Source organism: Anopheles coluzzii, chromosome 3 (assembly GCF_943734685.1).
Source record: "Anopheles coluzzii chromosome 3, AcolN3, whole genome shotgun sequence".
NCBI lineage: Eukaryota > Metazoa > Arthropoda > Insecta > Diptera > Culicidae > Anopheles > Anopheles coluzzii.
The window spans coordinates 21,029,444-21,044,857 of NC_064671.1; the positions used below are offsets into that span (position 1 = coordinate 21,029,444).

The window sequence follows — 15,414 nt, forward strand, 5'->3', positions numbered from 1 at the left end:
CCAAATGACCACGATTTGTAGAAAACTCAGAATGTAACATGTCCAATACTTAATCCAATACTTATACTCTATCTCCCTGTTCCAATCTTGGTGTTCTACGAATATGTTATCAATTAACGTCAGTAAATGCTCTATTACATCCTTTTCTCGCAGTAAGATCCCTTTAAAACACAACTTCAAACTCATGGACGTCACGCTTCCTCGTTCCGAATTAGTATTAGATTTAGGTGTTGTTTTATACTCTTAAGGCCGGGCTACATTGATCGTACTCGCAAGCGTAATTTTGATTTTCACTAGCGCAGCTGGCGGCGGCTGACCGAAGCATTTTGCCAAACAATTTGGAGCCGCTCCAGAAAATACGTTAATTTTCTATGTTTTTTACATTAACTGGAGTGGAAAAGCTTTGCAATTGATACATAAATATATTGTGCAAGTATTTCAGCCGTTTTTGCAATGGAAAATGATGAAAAAACTACTTAATTTTGAGATCCGGCACGACCATTCCCTAGATGACCAAAAAAAGCTTCCACCAGCCGCCGCCAGATGCGCTAGTGAAAATCAAAATTACGCTTGCGAGTACGATCAATGTAGCCCGGCCTTTATCTTAACCCACATCAACGTGTTGACGCTATTATTACCAAAGCAAACAGCACTTTTCATACTTAGGTCTAGTCGTATGTTTCATGATTCTTGTTGTCTAAAAGCGTTGTATTGTTGTATAGTCCGTCCGATCCTTGAATATGTGTCTGTTGCGTGGACCCCAATTCACATTACTAAAATCGACAGGATAGAAAAAATTAGAAAAAAAAAATCATTATCATTAGTAGGCTACCATGGTGACGAATTCGATTTGAGTTTCCATCGTACAGGTCGCTCTGTTTATTGTTAGGGCTTGATACTTGGGAGAATCGTACGAAAGTGGCCCAAGGGGTTATTCATGTTTAAATTGTTGACTGAACTCATCGATGCTCCTTGCTTGTTGTCCTCGCTAAAGTTTTAAATTTAAGTTCGGTCAGCCGCCGCCAGATGCGCTAGTGAAAATCAAAATTACGCGTGCGAGTACGATCAATGTAGCCCGGCCTTTACGTTCCAAGCAAAGTTTTAAGACCCCGACAAATTTTAGCCATTGACCACTGCTCTCGTCTCTACTGTACTAACGATCCGTTGCTTAGTATGACTCAATTTTTTTAATGATTGATACAGTTTTATCGACCTGTCCTTTAGTTTTCCCAAATATTCTAAAATTTTGCGTGAGTTTTGGTGCTCTGCACAAGTATAGGTGTAGGTCAAGGCTTAAGTATTGTATGTAGGCTACGGAAGCTAGATGCAATTAATGGAGTAAATAAATCATCTAATTCTTCAATTTTTTGGGAATTATCAAGACCCACGAGACCTTAGGTTCATCGCGGACTTTACATGAAACACGTATAAATATGGCTTTTCTACATCTTTGCTAGCTCTACACGAGGTTCTAAGTACCTCGTCCTGATATTGATCTTGAACAAAACTTGATATTCTCGTTTTAATTCTAACGACTATGGTCAACCTATTGATTGATTGGGTTCTACACTTCAGATGAAAAGTTTCCATTTTGTATACTATCAATGCTCTCCCTATCTTGGATACTAATGTCCAAGCAAACTTTTGAGTCTGTGGAGGGCATATCTGAACTGTGGACTCATGGGACTGATGAAACCCAGGTCGCAGGTAAATTGGATACGATATCAAAGGCACATGAATCAGGAAAACATACTTAAGCTCCACGAAGAAACATTTCGCCTGAAAACCAGACACTAAACATAGAGGATCACAGCTGTTACTATAAGAACCAGCAAAACGATTCGAATCCTGGCCATGAAAACAGTTGATATTCTACTGGGACCCGAGCACAGCAGGTTTATAACAAGGACCAATATCGACGAATTACATTGTCATGTTTAAAAAGGATAGCTTAAACTCTCGATTAAAGGTGAAAACTAAGTCCAAAGGCAGTTCTTACAACATTCTACCGGTTAATTTTACTGCTAAATTCCATCGCATACGTAAACAGTTCGGCAGTTGACAGCGTTTCCGAACCAGCTTATCCTTTTGCACCGCCGGCGGGAGTTTGCAACACACGCCTCCCGCGGCTTGGCAGATTGGTTGTGTAATTGCGTTTTGTTTCATTTGACTGTCCAGCAGCTGTCACATAAGCTGCATCATCGCTTGCCATCCCGCTCGAGCCCGTTCTGCACCCCCGTGCACACGACGTTCTAGTGCGCTATCCACCGGTTACGGCGTTTTTTTGTTGTTGTGTTTCACTCGCACTCACACATCATCGTACGTGCTCAACTGCTGTGCTGTCATGTTATCAAACGAATCAACCCTAAATGCGAACCCGGTTGTCTTCCACACCCCCCCCCCCCCCTCCCCCATCCCCCTCAACCCAACCGACCAGCACAGCGTCATCCGGCTGTTGCGTCGTTCCGTTTTGCGATTTGCGTGAGCCGTGAGCTTTGTCCGAGCTGCGCTGATGCTGGAGCGATCAGTAACGGATTGGACGCGTACGCGATCGTGCGAGTTGTGCGCACGTAACGAGGCGGGCGTACACAGTACACGGGAAGATCTCGATCGCGTAATTGAGTCAATCTGCTAAGTCGCGAGTGCGGGTGAAGCTTTGGCCCAGAACAACGTATAAACACACGAAAGATATTGTGGAAAGTGGAAGAGTTCTGAGCGTGATCGCTAATCGCTTCTTCAAGCAGAGCATCATACAGTGTGTAGTACTTCTGCTTACATCCATTTTCTTTAAATGAGCATAATCTTCAATAAACAGGTCTTTTCCTGTGTGAGGGGTCTATTGTGATGGTGTAACGCACGGAAGTCGCAAAGTTTGCTAGTGAAATTGACGCAATATAGTCGTGTCCGCACTCGGGGGAGGTGATACTGCATTCTGAAGTGCCTTGAAGCTAGTGCTTGAGCTATACTAAGAGGCTGAATTTTGTTGCATTGGAGTAGTGATTGGAATTAAACGCCTCCCGAGTGGGATCAATAATCACATAAAAGCCCTTTTCGTTAAATCCTCTCTCTATCTATCTCTCTCTCCTTCCTATAACCCAGTGAGTGTGTGAAGTGTTCTAGCTCCCGGAAGCATCGAAGTTACGTCCAAAACCGGGTAGGTGGAACGGGTTGTTCTAAACCCCACAACCGTTTCTGTTTGCAGTAGCCGCTGTTGCTGCTGCTGGTGTTGTTGTTGTGGCGTACAGTGGCCGCGTCTAGCCAGCCAGCCGCTGATAACCATCAATTAGGGCTAATGCAAATTACACAGCGACACAGCGACGCAGCGAACCTGGAACAATGATTAATATGCAGCAATTACTGTCCACGGCCACGGCGGTGCGGTGCAGTGGCCGGCGGTCTGCAGTGGGCGTCGGTGGCGCACCGCTACGGCACGGTCCGGCGTCCGGCGGTCGGGTCGCCCACGTGGCCCTGCTGCTAGCGGCGGTGCTGATCGCGGTGTGCGGGTTCGGGTGGACCGAGGGCTACCTGGACGACCGGCAGCCGGTGTATCTGGAGGCGAAGATCGGCTCGTACGTGATACTGGACTGTCCGGTCGATTTCCCGCAGGACGAACCCATCCCGTACGTGCTGCACTGGAACAAGGATGTAAGTAATCCCCGGGCGGGGAGAGAGAGAGAGAAATTTACGATAAAAATTCAATTACGTTCCATGCTTTGGTTTTTTGGGGTGATGCCGGGGAGTGCATAAAGGAATCAATACACGACAGGGAGAAAAAGTGGGTCGAACATGCACGATTCAATTTGTGTGGTATAAATTGCTGTAAAACCCATAAACACCATCCCATCGGGCATTGTTCCTGATGATGTCCCTCATCCAATGGCTTAAGGGATGACTGATATTGGCAGTGCAATAACAACATTCAAGAGAGAAGGTACCTAACCCCCAGATGTACAAAGTAATCAAACTGTCGGTGGACAAGAAGACACGCTCCCAGTGCCCGGTGCTCTACCGGATTGTTCACGTAGAGTCATGTCTTAAATGCGGCAAATGCATCTCACATCTAGCCTCCCCTGCCTTCCCTTTGGAGAGTATCATTTCATTGACCGTAAAGTTTAAGGTCAAATTTATTATTATTTGTTTTACGCAACAGTGTGTGCAGGCGCGAGCGAGCACGCGCGCGCTTGCTCTTGTTGGCCTCTCACGCCTGGCGGTTCTATGATCTCTCCGGGTGCATCTATGATCCTCCACCGACGTATGACTGTGACTGTGTGCTCTTTTCTAGAATGCACGTTTGCTGCTTGTTTGTTTGCTGCTTTTTTTCTTCATTTTCATTCATGTCTCATGCAACAGGAAGCGGTCCCACAACCGCTGCAGCCCGCGGCTCACAGTGGCCCGCGTTGACGGTTGACAGGCGGCAAAACGTGACGTGCACGCGAACGCTTTGCAACATGCAATTTGGATTTTAAAATCGGTGGAATGGGAAAAGGGAGGGGGCTGGGAATGAATGAAAGCAAAACCGGGAAAGATACACAAACAAAAGGTCGGCCCTTGCTTTCCCCCCTTTCCGTGCCAGCTTTCACCGTTCCGCCCGAGGGCTCTTAATCATATTGGTGATCGTGAAAGCGCGGCGCTGATGGTTTTATGTGCACGCTGCATTTTAGTACACAATCACACACACACACGCGTTCCATTGCGTGTCATGGGTGTTGAGAGGGGATGAGATAAAATTTTATGACGTTTTCATTTAGTGGCCACGCCACACCACCCTCAAAACCACCACCGGGAGCGGATTTTGGATAATCGGTACGGCCCCCCTTTTAAGGGTGACACCAGCCACGGGTGGGTTTAATGCTGCCAAAAATGAATTGTTTTATCGGCGGATTATGTGGTACGGGCGCAGCAAATTAAATGCAAACAACCGCAGGAGGGGAGTTTTTTTCCCCTCTTTACTATAAAGGCAGTATCGATTTACTTTGTTTTGCAGCGGACGAATGGATACTTTCGGCTCGAAAGCTTATCCGGCAATCATTACTGTTATGTGTGCAAGAGATAAAATTGCATTGATCAAGTGGTGTGATAAAAAGAAGGGAATGTTTCAGGGATTTTAGCCTACAGCTATGAATATTTTATGAGGGTTTAGGATTACAGCAATATTTTTTAAACATTTGCAACTTATGGCACAAATAGATTGTAAGGGAATAAAGATTTGAAAATACGTCTAATAGGTTTCAGTTGATGAAAATGGGACTTCATCATGGGACACGAATCCAATGCCAATCAATTTGAATCGATGAGCGGTTAAAAGGCTTTTTCAGACGGCTCTTAAATTATCCAAAACGTATAAAAATGTTTTAAATTAAGTCTTCTCAGTCGAAACTTCGTTCAATTTCTCGTGTATCTTTCTGTTCGACTTACCATTCGAGTGCCGCGATCAGGCTGTTAATCCGACAAATAATATCATAAATAACTCTTAATAATATCATAAATCATAAATAATACTCTTCCAAGAAGTCCCATGATGCTTCCCATTATTTGTTAAATCGATCATCGATGTATCATAAAAACAAATGATAAGGCATCAACAATGCTCCAAAGCTATATGGAGATGCTTAGATCCCAACACATTCGAGACAGATCTTATTTGAATATTGTGCAAAGCATGTTATTTATACCCGTTGTTTGACATTTTAATCAAATATTTTGTTCATTTCACAGAACTGCTTCAATCCAAACTAAGTATTGAATAACAATCATCTGTTACGGTGAAATATAAGTTCGAATACCGTACATTTCCTTCATCGGTTCGAACCGAACAAACCTCAAATTTAATGTTTCCTTTGTCTTTGTGCTCGATTGTGGAGTTTTTAGATGATTGAGAATATTGATCAATAAATTGTGTTGATTTCTTACTCTTGGTTGTAATGAAAAAAAGAAAGCAGGGACTCGTTCGTATGGAACAAATTATTATCATCGGCAAAACTGCTGCGAAACGTAACCAAATATTATTGAAATTCCACAAAGACAGTTACACTTAAAACTGTGCAAAGTTTGAGGGCTAAAGTAACGTAACGTCCTACGCGGACAAGCCACACACAGCCGGATGGTCAATCCTTGCTACGGCGAGACGGTCCATTCTAGGTTTGAGCCCATGATGGGCATGTTATTGAGTCGTACGAGTTAATGACTGTACACGGGAGCACCACCTAATCCCAAAATAATTATAAATAATAAAGCAGCCTTTGTTTCTGATTTTGACACATTTAATATAGCCAGTACATCGATCACAGTGAAAAATGTAGCATTAATTTAGTTTTTAAAGATTAATTTGGCAAGAAGAAGTATTAACTATTTTGATAATAATCAAACCTAAATTGTACATCCATCTTCTTCTACTGATAATGCATTTAAAGACAGTTCTTCATTTATAATTGATAGACTTTACAGGAAAATAAATCACATGTAAAAAGAGTGAGTTAATATTGATCTACAATCTAGAGTTTGTGGAAGGAATTATTGATTTCATTGTCATGTCCAATACTGAACCTACAACGTTCAAGATGTATTTCCAAGGTCTCTATCTCCACACTCAGATATTCAAAAGAATGGATTCCTATCCCAGGGAACACCTCTTGTCGTACTACTACAATAAATTATTCATCTTTGATGGATCGATTGTTAGATGTTTGCCGATGCTTCCTCAGTATTGTATAAACAATATTCTAGAATAATCAAGAAATTCTATACATTTGCTTCGCCGTACATGCCTGATGTATTATATTAAATACCGAAGCAGCTTTTCCTACAATATGATGTCCTTAGCTCTATCGAATAAATTTGCGTACCTTCTTGAATTAAACACAATTCCCTTGAACGGCTAGCCCGAAGTGACATGACTACCGTTCTACTATTCTAACCCAAACTATCCCCCCCACTGAAATCGCATTCGCGCGCAGCAGCTGGACAATCAAGCTAGTGTTTATTTTCACTTGAAATTAACGAGCTTCCGTGCAGCTTATAAACATTTCAGCTCGCTTCAAAATCCGTCCCCATTCGAACGGATCTTCTGGGTTTCCACCGAGTCCACCGAGGGGTTTTGGCGATGCTCCTTCACTGTTTTCTTGCCATTAATACCAAACAAACAGATGGAAGGAAATAAACAATCGCTGGTACGCAAGTGATTACCCAATTTTCCGACCGCTGTCATGTTCTCTCTCTCTTCTTCTCACCCACTATACGGCCACGGGTTGAGAGACACACACACAGAGTGGCGGCCCAGGAGGCAGTCGTAGCCCGTCGGATCGTAATTAGCAAAAGCGCACGCGAGTCGCATTAATTTGCGCTCAAAACACTGGAAGCAAAAATCAATTCGCGAGCCCAGTTTCGCACAGTTTCGGACAGATTCTGGGAGCCGGTCGACTCGGCTCCGTCTGGCTTCCGGCTACCGTCGATGCCGCACGCAAACACAAAGAGCACATCGCAAAGGGGAGAGACCAGGGGAGAACAGTGTGCAGGAGTGCTGCGACCGAGATGGGAAAGCAGGTTTATGCAAATGCAAATGAGAAATCTTGTGCAAGCGGTTTAGGGTGTGGACCAGACCAGACCATACACGCGGCCAGCCAGACCGCACCGTGCCGGACAGCACAACCGGTGACGAAAATGGACGGGGCGAATGGATAATAATGGAAGAAATACACACGTACATTGGAGCGGGTACGGGTTCGGTATTGGGCCGTACTGTTTGCGCTTGACACTAATTGAAACTGTCACCGAATGTGGGCAAGCGGTGTGGCTTCTGTCACATGGGGTGGGGATAGTTCTTTTTTGTGCTTTGTTTTGCTTTCTGCGATAGTGGCGGGCATTGTGGGCGTTACATTGTTTAAGTTTTATTGCTCATTATTATGTTTGGCACTGTTTTTTTGAGTGTTAAATGACAGTTGTAGTAAGCCGCTTTGAATGTAATTATTTGCTGCTCTCATACAAATGCAGAGTAGAATGGTTTGATGTTTTTGCACCATCCACTAACCGTTAATATTTCAAAATACATGAGATTGTTAAATATAATATTAAAGTATGTTTATTGTTTGTTTTTGCTAAATCTGACTGAATAAAATTTGCAAAAAACAACATATTTTTGATAAAAATGGTAAAATTTCACCTTTTTCTTAGTACATATTTTTATTGTTTGTATTAGAGATTCGTTGATTTGCACAAAGCAGAAAGTGTTTCTTTGATGACAAGGGGTAGGATCCTGGTCTGGCAAACTGGAGAATAAGTTGTGTTTGTTTTCTCAACTCAACGTGTTTCAATTCCCTGGTACAGAACATCCACTCTCCCAGCGATCGGCAAAGTACGGCTCACGAGCCGCATGTGGCTCGTTGATTTCTAGATCCTTCATATATTTCATAGAACGTTCACATATTTTTTTCTCTTGGTTTATCTATTCGACTCGTAACGAGGAACTCTAAGAACACTTTTGTAGAAATTGGCACTTTCGGTCGAAAAGTTTGCCGACGGCTGACCTAAGTATTACTACCCCTTAATATCCTATCCCAGTGTAGGTTGTTATGCTAAGCAAGCAAATAGCGTGTGTGTATTATTGAAACATTCATCTATATGTGATGTAGTGAGATTCTTGAAAAATAAAACATATAATACCAGATAACTCCTCATTCACGCATTCAGAGCAAAAAGTCCTTCTGAGAATCATCCTCTCGACAGTCTCAGGAAAGGTTTTGTCAGATTTGGAAATGGTCCGTATTTCAGAGGCAAATGAGAGAACTGGTACTATAAAGGGCGATATAGTTCTAGTTTCGTGACAGGTTAATTGTGGTGAACTAGTTGATCAGGCTATAGAATGACCGGTCGGCAGCCAGTATCTTTGCGCACAATTTAGCATTCATGTTGTTTTCGGTGTTGACCTTTTACCCGAGATAGGTGAAATCTAGGAAGACTTGAAAAGTAAGTTTGTGTTTTCCGTACATTATCACTACCTAGATGAGAACTTGTTGGTGCTACACAAAAATATGGCCTTTGTCTTGTTTATCTCCAATCCGAGGTTCTCTGTCTCCTGCTCGATCGCTTCGTTAAGCTTGGCTACATAGAAGAGCCTAAGACCCGTAACGTCAGAAAAACAAAATAAACTTTCATTTGGACCGTTATTTAATAAATATATAGTATAAAGCTCTACGACAACTAGAACAGAGCTATTCAAACCTTTTTGTTTATCAAAATGTCCTAAAGCCGAAACTGCATTAAACAAAATAATATTTCCTTTAGCCATAATTATTATTTTAGGCAGTCTTCAAGTTATTTCAACCGTTATTACCGTACATCGAATGTACTTTTATATTCTTACAAAAAAACTAATATATCTTACACCCATAACCTAAATCATCTTGACCATTTCTTCGTCCGTCTGCAGCAACATTCCCTTTCCGCAAGATTATATTGAGCGATTTTAAAGTGTTGCAATTTTGCCCCTTGCCACACACGATCACCCTCAAAATAAGCTACAATAACCTTGACATCCACTTTTCGGCTCGATCGCGTACCATCCCCCGAAACCCGAACCAGCTCAAACTCGCCCAGCCTGCTAACCAACATGTACGCATATGTTCTCATCAGCTTCTGCCCGCAAAACTGCCACCCGGCCAGCACAAGGGCAAGCGTTTGCAAACGGCTTACGGTCGGCTTAAATGATATTGTCAATAAATTCATTACCATTTCTAAGACAGCATGACCTTAATTCGATAATGAATGGGATGCTGCGGTCGGTACGCCATTTCGCAAACGACTCACGGGTGCAATGCTGAATCGCTGTGTGTGAGTGTGTGCGTGTACGTATCTGTCTCCTAACATTGGTACGGGTTGGTTTTGCCAATTTAACCGGGATGAACACCATCGTTTAACGGCGCGCTCTGGCGTGGCCGCGGGTGCGTGTTTTGCCGAACGTCGGCGGGCCGGAACCGTTCCATTTCTGTTGTTCGCTGGCAATGGCAATTATCATTTCATTGGTGTCAGCGATGAAATGATGCCCCCGGTGGGACCGGGGTGAAACGTGACAGCAGGATAAGAACAGATGACTATCTTAACACCCAAGTTTGCTGTTTTGGCGTAGCCGCGGCAGGGAGAAGATCAACCGACCCGCGAACAGGCGGGCATTGCGTGCGATATTCGCTCGCGGAAGATTAGGTTCGGGCAGGGTGGGATTCGTTCGTTTCAGCATGTTCTCATGCCATTTTTCGGTGCGAAAGTTCAAATCGGCATTAATCATAATTCGTTGTTGGATCGGACCGCTTGAACGCGGCCTCAGTTTGATTGCTTTGGTAAGACATTCTTGTTAACGGCTTTCGGCGCGATTGTTCCGCTCTGACACTTCAATTAACAATTTGGCGTTGTTATGATTGCAAATGAATGTTTACACAAGTGAGGATGGAGTAGTTGGTGTTAGAGTTAACCTCATAAACGATTTCTTAAAACAAATTAAAGAAACATAAATACGTTAATTTCTCCTTCTACAGAACAAACCTGTCTTTACTCTATACGATGGCGTGCTAAACGCTTACGAAACCTTCATCGGACGTGTGACGCTCCTCAACAACGACATACTCTACGGCAAAGCGTCCCTCAATCTGACCTCGATACGCGAAAGCGACAACGGCTGGTACGAGTGCAAAGTGATCTTCCCGAACCGTGTCCCGAACAAGCGCAACAATGGCACCTGGTTTCACATTTCCGTGCTTGGTAAGTAATACTACATTGAACGATACCGAAATTACATTAATTTTTTATCTTCAACACAGGCGGAACACTGTTACGCATTCCACCCGTCAACCAGACCGTACTGGAAGGCGATCCAGCCTTTTTCCACTGCGTCGTCCAGAATCCGGAAACGATGTTCGTCGAGTGGTACAAGGACAATGTGTCGCTGCTGGAGTACTACGATCTGGCCCATCGTTCGATGATGGGTCCGGACGGTAGTCTCACGATCAACCCGACGCAGATGAGCGATCTTGGGTTCTTTACCTGCGAGGTGCGCAACTCTGCCAACGATACCCAGTCAGCTAGTGCCTACTTGAACGTACAGTGTGAGTAGTAGAAATAGTGGTCTTTGTGCGACTATTGCTCACTGCATTAACCCATCTTTTACCGTCTTAATGTTTTTAGATAAGGCAAAGGTAGTGTACGCACCGAAAGAGGTATACATTCCGTTTGGTGAATCGGCCGTGTTGAACTGTCACTTCCGATCCAATCCACCGTTGAAGAATTTGCGCTGGGAAAAGGATGGATTTCTGTTCGATCCGTACAATGTGCAGGTAAGGTTTGAGGTATTATAATTTGAACACAAGTGGTCATGGTATATGGTTTATAGCTCTATCAGGCTATGAAACCACAGCTTAACAACACGCCATTTAATGCTACATGATGTGAAATAATGTATTGACCACAGTGTTTGTAACGTTCCATTGATGGTTTTCTGTCATCTATTCGAGTTACCACTAAATCGAGATGGACCACAAACAGGATTAGGATTAAAATGTGTTGGTTCTAGACATAACCCTTTCTCTTTAGAGTCGTCATAGACATCGCGGTAATGGATCCCACTATTTCCTTATCTGAAACTGAGTTTCTAAATGCGGAAATATAATAACTTTAAGAAATGTAAACAGTTTGAAGTGGATTCTTTAAGTCTCTGCTGGACTTTCATTATCTAAAGATGGAATTCTCTATATTACGTGAACAGTTCAGTGAGCAACGTGCTTAAATCTTACAAATCGCGTTTGAAGTCCCATTTCCAGTGTTGTACTAAAAGTGTTCAACACATTCTTCTTCTAAGTTAGGTTAAATATTGGACATGCTCAACTCTATCATAAAAAGCTATTTTGTACGGCAACCGAATTCAACCATATAATTGCATCATTTAATTGATTGTGCTATACTTCAAAAAGCCAACATTTTCTGCTCATGAATCAAAACGCTCACACATTTAGGAACTTTTCGGGGAAAAGTTGAGTTTAAAGTAAAGTTCTGTTATACCTTTCCATTACTACATTGTAGGGTGTATTCTACAACCGCAATGGAAGCCTTCAATTTGACAAAGTAGACGACTCACACGCCGGCCGATACTCCTGCACACCGTACAACGATCTCGGCACCGATGGACCCTCACCGATCATCAACGTAATCGTGCAAAGGCCACCGTTTTTCACCATCAAACCGAAGCTCGTGTACGTCACCAAGATGGGCGGTACGGTCCAGATGCATTGTGATGCACGGGATCGCGACGGCTATCACATTCCGCAGATAACGTGGATAAAGGTAGGATGCAGAAAAGAATGTAAAAACAATGTCAGAAACTTACCTTGATTGTTGTGTTTGGTTGTGCCGTTTAGAAAGATGGTAGCCTTCTGCCGTACGGTCGATTCTCCGTGAACGGAGGCAACATTACGATCGAGGACATCGTTGAGTCCGATCGGGGAATCTACGGCTGTCAGGCGACGAACGAGGCGGCCACCGTGACGGCTGATGCAGAGATTATGATTGAAAACGTGTCACCGCGAGCACCGTACAATCTGACCGGCAACAGTACCGACACCTCGATCACGATCCGCTGGGCGCCGGGCTATATTCGCCAGTATCTGGAGTACATCATCTGGTACCGGTTAGCAGAAGCGCCCGAGTGGCGAACACTCAAGGTAAATGATAAGCACGTCCTGGAGGCAACGATCACCAACTTGCAGCCAGCGCGGGAGTACGAGTTCATGGTGCTATGTCAGGACAACTACGGTGATGGAATGTTTAGCAAAGCGTTCCGTTACTTTACCAAACGTGAGTATCTAAAAAGGAGCATTCGTTGGAAAATGTCTTTTAAAAAAACTTGTTGCGATTTTTGCTTTGCTCCTTGCAGCGACTGAGTTTGAGCAACCGGAAAATGGACTGCAAGATGCACTGCTCCAGTTCAGCCAGATCGGATCGCCGAGGAACTTTTACGTGCGCAAAGAGCAGGACAACTTTGTGGCTCGCTGGGAACCGCCGGAGCTCGGGCTGGATCAGCTTCGCTTCTACATTCTGCGCTGGTGGATCGAACCACAGCACAAGCTGCACGGTAGTGCAGAAACATCCGAGACGCATTATATACGTAAGTGACTAACTTAGCGCACCTCGTAGCTCGTGCACTTTAATTGGCTCATCAAACGCCCGCATTGTGTTTTTTGTTCACAGTTGAGCAGCTCGATGAAGATGAGATGTACACGATCCAGGTGTTTGCCCTATCGACCACCAACTACACCAGTGGCAGCAATGAGTACGAGCTGTACGTCTACCCTTACCGGCGTGTCAAGGTGATGACGGTCAGTGGCGTGCTGATACTGCTGTTCTGTCTCGCCGTCATCAGCACGTTGCTCTACATGAAGCGGAAACGAATTCGGCAGCTGCGTGAGGCGGAAAATATGAAAATATAAGCCATAGAAACGACCCAAAACCGTTACATACATCCGTTGAAAAGAACAAAAACACTTACGCGTCAACTCTTTCACACACACATACACACACAGACATCCCCACCATACAGCCGCATGTTAAGCAATGTCGTCCAGGGATTCGCCATGCTCAGATACGTCTCCATGGCCATGTGACCGTTGTAGTCCTTTTTTCGATACTGACCTGCCGAATGTTCCAGCTGCCCCGTTTCGGAAGTAGTGTGTAGTGTTCGTTTGTAGTACATATTGTCGTTTTAGCATAGCGGAATATATTATGATAGGAAAATACGAAACAAAACAGTATGAAGCACCAGAAGAGCATATATTAATAAAAGTGTTAATCGTTGAACGTTGAGAAACTGTGTGTGTTGCTGTCAGCGGACTAATTTGATGCATTGGTTGCAAAGTAGTTGAAATCATACTCAAAAAAAGAGGAGACAGGTGCTATTGGGAAGCAGTAGAACGGTTTTGTTTATCTATAGTGCGAAACAATGAGATCTTGTCATTAACTAATAAAAAACAAATTAAACATAAGAAAAAGTATTGCCCGTTGTGTTTTTCCTTTTTTTCACAGGTTTTTTTTCACGGTTGTTGAAGGAAATAAAGTTCGTCGGGCAAGAATCTTATTTCAAAAAAACTATGAAATACTTTATATCACCGTCTGAATTAAGGTACTCTTTTTACAAAAGATTAATTGTTCTTATTCTTGTTTAATTCGCAACGAAATTACTGGAAATGTTGGACACAAACTACTCAATTTTAATATTTTATTGAATAATTTAATTATACAGGGTTTTTACGATTTATTGGTTGACTCCCATCAATTTTTGGTGGGTTTGCCATATTTTTTTGGTGCATTCCCACGATTTTTGGCCATTTCCCAGAATTTTTTGGTCCAATTGTATTGATATCCAATCGGAAAATACCAATAAATTATGGGAACGAACCAAAACTCTATGGGATATGATCAAAATATTGTGGGAACGCACCAAAAAATCGTGGGAACTGACCAATAAATCGTGGAAACCCTGTATGTTCCTGTGAACTATCTTGCTTGGCTACATTGTCTAGCAATAATCAGAAAGCGTTAAATAAGTTTCAACAGTGAAGCACGAAAACCCCAGCTGGGACGGCTATAGCGCAACCAGTAACATGACATTTTACCAGAAGTATACCAATTAATCCAATAACAAAACTTAAGGCGGCTTTGTTGGGTAATATTTAATGAAATATAAAGTACCTTAATACTTCTTATAAATTAAAAAAATCATCATTAACAACTGCTTTACTAATATCAGTGAGCTAATTAAATCCTACCAAACGACACAAAAATTCTAATTATTCTACTAACTACTTGAACACGGATTACCCTGCACCGAAGCCTCTGTAATTCCCGGAACCTAATAAATCCGCTTTCGAGGCGAGGGTCCTTGGGAACTTGCGCCACTGGTTTGTACGCCGGGGACGGTTTTCTAAGCTAAATATGTGTTTGATCGTGCTCTACGGCATGAGAACAAAGCGCGATAGCACGCTTTGATGTAAGACACCATCCTTCCTATGGCACAGGAATAATTAATTAAACGCGCAAGAGTCAAGGATTCGCTAGCACAAAATAGGAGATATTTCAATAGGAGATTAGAGCATTGTAGTAGTAATCAGAGCTCGAATAAAACAATGATAAGTTACACATAGGTTCCAACCTTTGGGATAATTTCAATAATAAAAAAACAGCTTCCTTCTTGTACCGAGTCCGTGTAAATAATCTGTCATACAGGCCACTCCGGTCTATCATCAGCTCATGTCCCCCCTCCCTGGGGAGTGCGTTCATCACGAGCAAAGAATGAATATTAGCTACCCATAATGGGGCTGACTTTAGAACAAAAAATAAATAAAAGCTTTACGTTACATGGTTCTAAAGGAAATACGTGCGATGCTA

The 15,414-nt window shown here is 43.1% G+C and overlaps 1 protein-coding gene across 1 annotated transcript; it reads left to right on the forward strand.

The window, feature by feature from the left end:
* Positions 1-2,521: 2,521 nt before the first annotated feature.
* On the forward strand, positions 2,522-14,018 carry LOC120958377 (protein borderless). Its single transcript, XM_040381129.2, has 9 exons — positions 2,522-2,755; positions 3,100-3,645; positions 10,521-10,743; positions 10,803-11,087; positions 11,167-11,315; positions 12,058-12,318; positions 12,393-12,828; positions 12,908-13,138; positions 13,222-14,018. Exons 2-9 carry the CDS (start codon positions 3,337-3,339, stop codon positions 13,458-13,460), a joined length of 2,133 nt encoding a protein of 710 aa, XP_040237063.1. The 5' UTR covers positions 2,522-2,755; positions 3,100-3,336; the 3' UTR covers positions 13,461-14,018.
* Positions 14,019-15,414: the final 1,396 nt, after the last annotated feature.